This window comes from Rhinopithecus bieti, unplaced genomic scaffold (genome assembly GCF_001698545.2).
Source record: "Rhinopithecus bieti isolate Rb0 unplaced genomic scaffold, ASM169854v2 scaffold_38631, whole genome shotgun sequence".
Taxonomy (NCBI): Eukaryota; Metazoa; Chordata; class Mammalia; order Primates; family Cercopithecidae; genus Rhinopithecus; species Rhinopithecus bieti.
In genome coordinates, this window is record NW_016817145.1 from 1,006,481 (window position 1) to 1,018,069 (window position 11,589).

Genomic DNA, 11,589 nt, shown 5'->3' on the forward strand with positions numbered 1-11,589 from the left:
TATATGTGCATATACAGAATAAGTTCCTGTCAATAAATCTGCTAGAGCAACAGACATAAGCATTTATTTTGGTAGATACTGCCAAATGCCTACAAAAATGTCTGCTCGATTTATACTTCCTCCTAAAAAGTAGATGACTGCCTGTCTTCTCTCCATACTCTCACCATTTCATGTATTATATATTCACCAATCTGAAAACTAATTTTTATTTGCATTACGAGAAGTCAAGCGCCTTTTCATGTTTTAAAAACCTGAACATTTCCTTTATTCATCTGTTCTTCTGGATTTACATTTCTTTTTTTTTTTTTCCTCGAGATAGGATCTTGCTCTGATGCCCAGGCTGGCATGCAGTGGCATGATCTTAGCTCACCACAACCTCCACCTCCCGGACTCAGGTGATTCTCCCACCTCAGCCTCCTGAGTAGCTGGGACTACTAGCACGCACCACCACACCTGGCTAATTTTTGTATTTTTTGTAGATACAGGGTCTCATGATGTCACCCAGGCTCGTCTCAAACTCCTGAGCTCAAGCGATCCACCTGCCCTGGCCTCCTAAAGTGCTGGGATTACAGGCATGAGCCATCACACCTGGCTGCATTTCTTCAGACATTATGAAATTTCTCTTTCTCATCATTGCAAGCATTTTCTGATCAGTCATTCGACTTTCATGGTATTTTTGCCATATTTTGGCATACAAAGGTTTAATTAAATGTAGGCAAATGTGTCCATGATGTGTCATGTTTAGAAAGTCTTTTCGCTCCAAGAATGTAAGTGTTCACAGTTTTATTTTAGCACTTTCAAGGTGCATCCAAGGAATGAGGAAGAGATCCAACTGTTTTTCTAAATGGTCGCCCCATTTTCCCAGTCCCATTTACAGAGTAACTCACATTTTTTCCAATTATTTGAAAAACTACTTTCATTGAACATTTATACTCTAGCCTCTTTTATATTAAGGTCTATTTTAACACCATTCTGTTTGGAATTGATTCCTATGCCAATATCAAGTTATTTTACTTTCTTTTATTTCTTTTTTTTTTTTTTTTTTGAGACAAGGTCTCAGTCTGTTGCTCAGGCTGGAGTGCAGTGTCGTGACCACAGCTCACTGTAACCTCAAATTTCTGGGTTCAAGCAATTCTCCACTCAGCCTCTCAAGTGGCTAGGACTACAGGCATGTACCATCACACCTGTTTAATTTTTTTTTTTTTTTTTGGAGACGGGCTCTCCCTATGTTGTCCAAGCTGGTCTCAAACTGCTAGCCTCAAATGATCCTCCCACCTCAGCCTCCCAAAGTGCTGGATTATAGGCATGAGCCACTGTGCCTAGCCTAATTTCTATTACTTTTATAATATATTTTAATACCTGGTAAAGTTAAATAGCTAAATGATATCCCCCTCGCCTGTTTTTTCTTCGACAATTGTCACAATTTTCTTGGTTAGTCTCAATATTTTATTTTTCTAAATGAATTAGAACCATTATTTCATTATATCCATGTGATATGGATATAATTCCCAGCCAAAAAGTTTTCCATAGCTTTTAGAGTTATCTATAGAGCTATCTCTTTCTATCTTTTTATACCTAACCACAAAAGTTGAGTATCTTAGTGCCTACAATATTGAAAACGGAGCTTCGGCCGGGTGCAGTGGCTCATGCCTGTAATCCCAGCACTTTGGGAGGCCGAGGCGGGCAGATCACCTGAGGTTAGGAGTTCAAGACCAGCCTGACCAACATGGAGAAACCTCGTCTCTCCTAAAAATACAAAATTAGCCGGGCATGGTGGCACAAGCCTGTAATCCCAGCTACTCGGGAGGCTGTCTCAACAAAAAAGAAAATTGAGCTTCCTGGGCTTTCTAAGCATACAACCCTAGCTGTAAATAAACTTTTGTATCTTATTTCATTCTTGTTTAATTCACTGGCTGGCACCCCCACCAGAACAATGTTAAATAGTGATTGAAGTAGATGGCCTTCCTAAAGTTTTGGAAATGGCAGTGAAATGCTGGCTTTTGGTGTGAGAGCTATATGTCTATCTCATTGCACACTAGCATATACCAAGCACAAAAGACATGCCCCCTGAATTCCTCAGAGTAGTAGGGAAGGCTGTCAAAAGAAGAAAGAGTTGGCAGAAGGGAGGGGACATGTGGACTTGTTACAAAAGCCCCAAGAATTGCAAGAGCACAATAACTGAATGGGTACTGCTAACAATTCGAGTGTGGCTGGAATGGAGGACATCAGTCACAGGGACTGGCCACATACAGACTGGCCAGTTCCATTCTCCAAGTATGGGAATGTAACCCTCAGAGCTTAATACCTTGCAGAGGGAAGCACGATGTGCATAACGAAAAAGTGACTTTCCAAGAAACTTGTATTAAACCAGAAAAAGAAAATAGGTTAACATTTGTTTTGATTTATTCACAACTTTATCACAGAAACAGGATAGTTTGGTGGAAAGAGAACTGGAGATGATTTGAGAAGGTCTGGGGTTTGTTTTTGCTTATAAGTCACCACTTCTGAGCCTCAATTTCCATAGTTAATGGTTTTTTTAAATAAATCATTAAATTAGTACGCTACTCTGCTTATTTACATGCACTGATTCAGGAGATGGATTTCATAGATGAGGAAACAGGATGAGAAAAGGTTAAGCTAGAATTTTATCCCAGACAGTCTGACTCCAGAGTTTGTGATACTAAGCCCCTATTTTTACAATCCCTCTCACAAATGGCATCAGTATTATGAGGTACAATTATAATTAGTGTAAGTGTTCACTACTAAGACACTTACATAATCCTGAAATAGACTCAGAATAAACCTACTAATTCATTCTCCGTGCTTGAGGAAAGCACTGGGAGTAAAGACCAGAAGCGAAACCTCCTAAGTAGCCCTGGAACCTTGGAAACGTATGGACGTCAAATTGGCTTCATCATCTACCCAGTGACATTATCCTACGACTTCTGCCTTCCTTATCTTACAGGGTTTGTAAAAGGTTGGAATTAAGACAGTGAATTAAAAGATGCTTTGTAAAAGAATTAATATGTGTGGGTGTATTAATTGTATTATCACAATCTTTTCGGAAACACCTGCTAACCGGTTTTATAAATTCATATTTCAACTACCCCATATTCCTATAAGTTACTCAAGGCCTGGTTGTTGAAAAGAAACCTCGTTTTTGTCTGACTACATTTTCTCTAATGCTGATGACACAAGACTATTTTTAGTCACTGTGTGCACCTGTTCTTTGGAAATCAGTGTCTGTCAAAATATCTCACTTCTTTACCCTGTTCATTAAGCCTACCCTTGAGTTATACTTGCTTTCATTGATCTAAAATACTTAATATTATTTTTGTTTTACTTTACAATTATAATCTGAAAATACCAGAAGACAGCTTATCTCTTTAGAAGGATACAGTGCAACATATTTCGGAAATCCCCATTGTAAGTATCCAACTAAATCCCATTTTTTCCTCTACCAGATATGTAAACAGTAAGGAGAAGGAATTGGCTTTATGTTCAGCGCCAGGAGTAAAGAGGCCCATTTTCAACCCTGGAGAGCCTAAGAGGCAGCCAGCTGCAGCACAAAGAGCCATAACTTGCAGACAGAGGACTGCCTGCCTCACACTTACTGAGAGGACTCATTGGGGAGTATCTCATTTTAAGTCCACAGCAACCCCAAGACTAGGCCCATAATGATCCCAGTTTTTTTCAGGAGGAAAGCTGGGCCCTAATTAGAGTTCCGGTAATCCACCCAGAGTTTCTCACTTAAGAAGGACATGTAGCCCATGTGCTCACTGCTATATACACTCTTCAAGAAGATGTAAGACACTGTTCCTCAGTTATTAGTCCAACAACTTGAGAGTGTAGGTTGCAGCCAACCTTTAACTAAAATCTTCTAAACAATCTGCTACTGAAATAATTTGCCATCCAGAGTCTAGAGTGTTTCGTTGTTGTTTTTTTTTAAGTATGAAAAGTGAAGATTTGTCTGAAATAATAAGGATCACTTGATTTGGACTTAGGTATGTATCAGCCACCAAGCAAGAAAGATGATGAGCACCTGTGTGACAAATGCTGGTTTAGCAAACTGTAGCCTTTTTTGCTGGGTGGGGGGACACGACGAGTAGGCGTGAAAAGGCCCCTTCCACTCATTTAAACAAATGAAACGCACTTAATCTTTAAAAAGGGCAATTAGAAGCCATCAAATCTACTCCTAGATATATAGGCAACAGAAATGACTATTTACGCTCACCCAGAAATACATATGTTCACCAAGACATGTACTAGTATGTTCACAGCAGCACCATTCATAATAGCCAAACTGGAAACTGCCCAAAAGGTCCATTAATAGCTGAATGAGTAAATAGATTGTGGTATGGTCCCATAAAGAGCAATCTATAACCACATGCAACAACATGGGTGGCTCTCAAACATAATGTTGATCAAAGCAGCTAGACACAAAAGGGAACATACTTCATAATTCCATCTATAGAAAGCATAAAGACTGGCAAAAACAATACATGGTATTAAAAATCAAGAGCACAGTTACCCTTAGAGAGGACAGTGACCAGAAGGAAGCAGGAGGAAGGTTTTAGGGATTCTGTTTCTTGATCTGAATGCTGGCTATGCACATGTTTTGAATTTTTAAAAACTCAAGCTATAAACTTATTATACATACACTCTCCTGCTTATATGTTATAACTCAATAAAAAGTTTTTTAAAAAGCCACAATCTAATGGGCAACGTTATTATAGACCACAGCTGAACTGTTCAACGTGGACAGGACTACTAAGGAAAGATTTTCAACTATACATGCCAAAACACTTGCCACTAGAGTTCTACAGCCAAACCTTGATGGATATAGAACTTCTATGCTCAGCCTATAGTCCAAGTTCATTCTCCTCCCTGCTAAGTTGAAATGTCTCTCTTCCCCAATCCACTCTTAAATCAGTCTCCTAAGGTTGCTGTCATCAGGTTAAATGTGACATGTAAGTAAAAGCTTGGCAAATATAAGCACCAGGCTGAGTCACAGAATTGGTTGGTACCATTTCTTATCCCTGGAAACAAATTAGAGAAATCAAGAGTTCACATCTTCCCATTTCAAGTCAGGATGCCTTTTAAGGAGACAAAGCAGAATAATCATCTAGCAGTTACATTTCAATTACTAATTAAAATTAGAATCTTACTGTCCAGGAGAGAAGGAAATAAGGCACAAAGTATTGGCTGATAAATAAAAATTGGCAACTTTTTTTTCCCCATATTAACTACAAAGGAGGCAACTATTTTTGAATAGCCTATGTATCAGGCTATTTACTGGGTATTACAAACATTTTTCTATGTGTTCTACATACTACAGGCAAGAAGTAGATAACATATTTCCTCAGTTTGAAGGTATTCTTTCTTGTGTTTCTGAAACTAGAGTGTCTTACAATCAATACACTGGTTTAATGTAATTTCTACTCCCCTGTCCCCCAAAAAAGTTGCATTAAATTGATGGTGCATCGTATAATCAATGGAGTCTTAGAACAAAGTTAATATGCTATTATATTATCCTCAGATCCTAAAGAAATTGAGGCTCAGACAGAATAAATAACGTGCCTAAGGACACACAACTAGCAGGGGGCTGAGCCAGGCCTTGAGACCATGACTCAACTACTCGAAATCTAACAGTCTTTCTACTCTAATAGAAAAGGAAAAATAATTTGCTATGATTGATTTGGAAGAAATCACCTTCAAAAATGTTTTGCTACATATTTATTTTTTTCGTAGATATTATGCAAAGGAGTTAAACAAGACAGCTTAGAACTATCTCTGACTCAACGAAATGGAAACTAAAACTGAAGCTGTCGACAAAATGGGGGTAACACTTATCTCAGGATGATTGTCGGAGTTCAATGACATAACCTCAGAGAAGCTGTAACAGGGTGATGTTATTTTGGCCAAAGAAATGAAGAAATATCGCCATGCAGGCAGCCCTGGGAGACATAACCTCAGAAAACACAAAGGCAGCTGGAATTGCCACCTCTTGTGTAGTTAATCAAGGATTAATATGAAGACATGTCATTATTGTGAACTATTTGACTGATGAACGTAAATCTGAGGGACTCAGAAGAGGGAGAAATCGTAGACAACAGTATAATGAGTCTTGACACACACCTGTTTCAACCCAGCCAATCTAAAGAAATAACGTTATAAACCTCAGAGTTTCAAACCAACAAGCTACACACAGGAATCGATAGCTTAGGAGGAAAAATAACTTGTCACTTCCAACACGAGCACACAATTCTAAATCAATCACTCCCCTATTTTTGTAAGCTGTGAAAGATTCAGCTTCTAAGGAAAAGAGGAGCTTTCTAGCAGAATTCTGCTAAAACACACCTCACACTGTCCGTGCACAGCAGCCTCTCAAATGCAGTTTTTCCTTGACTGCTTCATTTGCAAATGAGTTCCTCCAGGTGGGTCTGAAAGTTACATGTGTCCAAAATAGGCAAGAATCAGAGTAACAGGAAGAAAAGACAAGGTACAGCTGTTGGTCTTTCCACACCTGGGCAGTCCAGTGTCCTGCCTCCTGCTGGTAGCTTCTCCCAGCCTGGGGATAACAAGCTGAGAAGAAATAATACAGGGAAGATGATAAAATCGTGGAAGACGTGACAAGAACAATGACTTTTTCTAATCACAGTTCACCACTTTTAACATTATACATCCGCAGCCTGTTTGAGAGGCTTATTTACATTACTTCTTTACAACATGCTTATTTACGTCATGTAGTCACTATCACCACACAAGTGAGGATTTTGCAGACAGGGACAATGAGCCGGTTTTGACCAGGTCCTTCTCACACATTAATATGCCACCATTGCTCCCCATGACCACACATTACCCAACAAGCCACAAGGAACAAAGTGCACAACATTAACTCAGCCAACAAATATTTACTGAAGTAATAAACCCAGAACAGTATGCAATTCCAGCTGCACTCCAGAATCATATTTTTATTTCCAACTGCTCCCTGGGACTCTCCACATGGATGCCTAAAAAGCATCTCAAGACTTAGCATGGCCAAAACCCAACTCTTCATCCATACCAGCCCCCATTCCCAACCTAGGCATCCCTGACCATTCCCCATCTCAGTCAAGGGCTCTGCCATCCACTCAGCTGCTCCTGTGAAAACACAAGTATCTTTCAGTCCTGCTTGCTTCAGCCATTCACTCTTCATATCCGTTCAGCTGTCATCTTGTCCCCTCTGCCAAGTCTATGCCCTTTTCTCTATCTTCACAGCCACACTGTTTCAAACCACCATCTCTCTGGCCTCCTAACTGGATTCATCTCTCTGATCTCATCACCTAGCCCCTCCTCCTTCAACCCCCTCCATACATACACAAAGTCCACTCCAGAGTAGTCGGGGCAATCTGTCAGTCCTTTGTTCACAAGGCTCCAAAGACTTCGTAGAGCCCTCAAAATAAAGTTCAAACCTCTTAACATGACATACAAGGCTCAACTATGATCTAGCTTTCATCCACCTTTCCATCTTAGCTTTACTGCACCCAGCTCTGGCTATCTCCCTGCCTTCATCTACCAATCCTCATCCTACAGCTGACCCTGTGCCAGCTGGCAACCCAGTCTTCTTCCTGTTCCCAGCTCCTAGTAAGTCTTTCACTTACTAGTGAAAGGATCTAGAATTACTGGTGATGGATACAGAACTTCTACGCTCAGCCTATAGTCCAAGTTCATTCTCCTCCCTGCTATGTTGAAATGTCTCTCTTCCCCAATACACTCTTAAGTCAGTCTCCTAAGGTTGCTGTCATCAGGTTAAATGTGTTATGTAAGCAAAAGCTTGGCAAATATAAGCACCAGGCTGAGTCACAGAATTGGTTGGTTGTCTCCAGAGCCAGATCCACTCAAAGCTGGCTGGTTCCTCAGTATTCCAATTTCTTCAAATGTCTTCTCTGAAGCCTTTTGGGGTGGAACACCCTATCAAATATTACACCCCTTAAATCACGTGCCTCTATGTCTTCACAGGATCTGAAACCTTTTCAGTCCTATTTACTATTGTACCCCAGTGCCCACACACAGGAAGTGAACAATTACTTCCAACAACTCAGTTAATATACAAGCACCTACTATGTGCCAGGCACTATTCTAGGTAACAAGGACAGTGGTGAACAAGGCAAAGATCCGGCTCTCATGGAGTCTTATTCTCTGAGGGGAAGCAGACAAACACCAAAGCGTAATATGCAGCAAGAAAAATGAAGGATAAGGCCGGGTGCGGTGACTCACACCTCTAATCCCAGCATTTTGGGAGGCTGAGGCGGGTGGATCACCTGAGGTCAGGAGTTCAAGACCAGCCTGGCCAACATGGCGAAACCCTGTCTCTACTAAAATACAAAAATAAGCTGGGCATGGTGGTGTGCGCCTATAATTCCAGCTACTTGGGAGGCTGAGACAGGCGAACCGCTTGAACCCAGGAGGCAGAGGTTGCAGTGAACCAAGATTGCACCATATACACTCCTACACTCCAGCCTGGGCAACAGAGCAAGACTCCGTCTCCAAAAAAAAAGAAAAAGAAAAGAAAAATGAAGGATAAGGCAGTGGAGTGAAGGAGGGGCTATTTTATATAGGGCCACCAGAGAAGGCCTTGTCAATAAGAGGGCATTTGGGCAGAGACCTGAAGAATGATAAAAGGTAAACAAGTGAGCCACGGTTATCTTCCTCAGGCAGAGAAACAACATGTGCAAAGGCCCTAAGGAGAGATCCAGATAAGCATTGGAGTAACAGCAAGGATCTCATTGTGGAGCCTAAGGTACACTTTGGAGAGCAGTAGGAGATGAGGTCAGAGAGGCAGCAGGGGCCTTGCAGGCCGCTGAAAGAACTTGGATTTTACTCATTAAGAAGATATGGTAGGATTCTGGACAGAGGAATGACAGCACTTGATTTAGGTTTTAAAAGGATCACTCTAGCTGTCTAGAGAAAAGAAAGGAACCAGATTGCAGTGATAATGGTTTGCAATGGAGAATGACAAGGGATTGTGTTCTGGATATATGTCTCAAATACAGTCAACAGGATTTACTGACAGATTGCCGTGTGTGAGAAAAACAAGAAAAATAAAAGATGACTCTGACAATTAACTCCAGCTCCTCTAATAATGGAGTTGCTATTCTCTTCTAAGGCAAAGGGGGAAAGGGGATTCAGTTTTGGACACGTTAGGATGAAGATGACTCTTAGTCATCCAAGTCGTGATTTCAAGTAACTGTTGGATGCACAAATCTGGAAATCGGGAGACAGATCTGGACTGAAGATATTTATATTGACATTTCAGAATCTCCAGTTTACAGAAAGAACATAAAGCCCTGAGGCTGAATGAATGAGACCATCTAAAGCTAGGGAGAGTCTATAGAGAAGGTCCTATAACTGATTCCTAAGGCACATCCTAACATTTAAAAGCCAGGAATATAAGGAACCAGCAAAGGAAACCAAGAAATAATACCCAGTGAAGAGAGAGAAAGACAAGAAAACGTTATCCACAGGCCAAGCAAAGGGCTGAAATTAATGCCAGATCTTGCTATCTGACCTGCCGCTGATTAAAGTTTTAAATCAGAAACTGGTGAATACAGATAACCTTCTGAAAACTAGCACTCTCTTGACATAAATGTTACTCTGGACCGTTTCCTTCATGCTTAAGAAAATAACAAGGCCTTCCATTTCTGGACAAATTTACTCTTTGCCCATTCCTTCGTACATTCTATTACTACGTGGGGGATACTGAATAAGGGCTAGAGAGAAATGCAGAAAAATACACTCGTTATTTGTATCTCTGACTTCAAATCACTCCTATAGGAAAAGCAAAACAAAACAAAACAAACTCCATTAACGTGAAAGGAACTCAGCTAGAAATTGGTGAAGTTGACACCTACAGGCCACCCACGTGGGTGAACAGAGGGAGGTCAGAGGGCAGTGCTCCAGGCGGACCTAATTGCCAGCGTCCAACAGATTAACAACTACCACCGACTAATCTCACTGCTTCCTTCATGAGTGCGAAGAGCAGGAAGCACAATCTCATTAAACTAGTTAAGTCAACCCCTCCCCACCAGGCCAAGCCCACAACTCCAGCTATCCAGGACCCGGCTCCCAAAGCCTCCCCCGGCCCAAAGGACCCCGCCCTAAACCGCCGGCCCCGCACGCACTACAAATCCCAGCAGGCACCGCGCGTCCGCAACAAGCCTGCCTACGCTCCGCCGCCGCGGATCCTCCTGGGGCCTGTAGTCTCCACGCCCCGCCGTCTCTGGTAAGTACCTGAAACCTATACAGGAAGGCTTCGGGCCAGAGGAAGAGGTATGCCGGGCTGATGAGGCCGAGCTTGCCGACCAAGGGCACCGCGACGGTGGCGGCGAACCAATAGCGCGTGATCGCCGGGATGCTCCTGAACCAGTCTCCGAGGTCCGACATCTTCGACCCACAGGTAGCCAAGATGCACACGACCGCCCGACTCCCCGTGCCGACCCCCTCACGACGCGGCCGGCTCCGCGACTGTTAGGTATCGAGGTGGAAGCCGCCGAAGCCGCGATGCAGAAGGCGGAGATGGGAGGACGTGGCGCCACCGAATTCGGACCAGCGAGACAGCCTTCTGAAGCGAAACTTCCCCTTCCGGCGGCCGTGGACGACGTGACCAGAAGTCCCGCCGCTTAAAGGGCAAGGGCCGATTTTTACCGCCCGGTCGAGGCTCGGTGTTCTGACGGGCGGAGCCAGGTAGGGCGAAGACACGACTGGTGGGAAAACAGTGGTTGCCAGCAGCAATGGCAAACGTTCCAGCCAATGGCGAGGCCAAATGCCATTCACCTATTTCTCAGAGTTTTAATACGGCTGGATCCACTTGGAGGGTATTTAAAGGGGACGAAGGCAAACGAAGTGTCTAGTTCCTCGTACTCACTCATTCCGCAAGTGTTCGTCGGGCACAGTTCTAGACACCGGGCAGCTGCGGCTGTCAGCGCTGTCGTGGTACCCTCTCTCCTGATCCTGCATCTTCATTGGGGTAATTTATAAACAAATAGATAATGAAATAAGATAATCTCAGAGAGTGATTGGAAAAATAGGAAAATGAAATGAGATGATGAGGTAGAGTGACGGGGTTGGGGTGCGGCAGTGTGAGGACAGATGGCTACTTTAGGTATGAACTGGGCCAGCCAGGCAAAGTTCTGGGGAAAGAATTTTCCATGCACAGAAAACAGCCGCTCTAACTTAGTTGGAAAAACTAAAAGCCAAAACGATCCATCTTGTCTAATTCATCTTGTATAAAAAGGAATCTTTAAGAAAAGATACTGGCCGGGCGCAGTGGCTCAGGCTTGTAATCCCAGCATCTATCTTCCCAGATAGTTTGCTTTAGAATTTATCACTTAACTTGTAAGGAAGTTCTTGGGTTGCTGCCATCAATACAAGCCATCTTTTAAAAACTTACAGGTAAATGATACTGGGCTAAATGCTACGAAAGAATATGGAGAGGTAAGGTGGAAAAAAAAATGTGGAGATGTAGGCATTCCATGAATTATTGATGACAATGTACATTGATTGGTACAGCCTCTACAGCAAGCAATTTGGCAATATTTAAATGCGCTT

At 42.4% G+C, this 11,589-nt stretch overlaps 1 protein-coding gene across 1 annotated transcript in view; it reads right to left on the bottom strand.

The window, feature by feature from the left end:
• The window catches only part of DERL1 (derlin 1), a 29,255-nt gene extending 18,533 nt beyond the window's left edge, over positions 1-10,722 (bottom strand). Inside the window, exon 1 of the mRNA XM_017855883.1 lies at positions 10,273-10,722. Within this exon, the coding sequence (XP_017711372.1) occupies positions 10,273-10,425 (153 nt within the window). The 5' untranslated portion in view covers positions 10,426-10,722. The remainder of the gene's footprint in view (positions 1-10,272) is intronic.
• Positions 10,723-11,589: the final 867 nt, after the last annotated feature.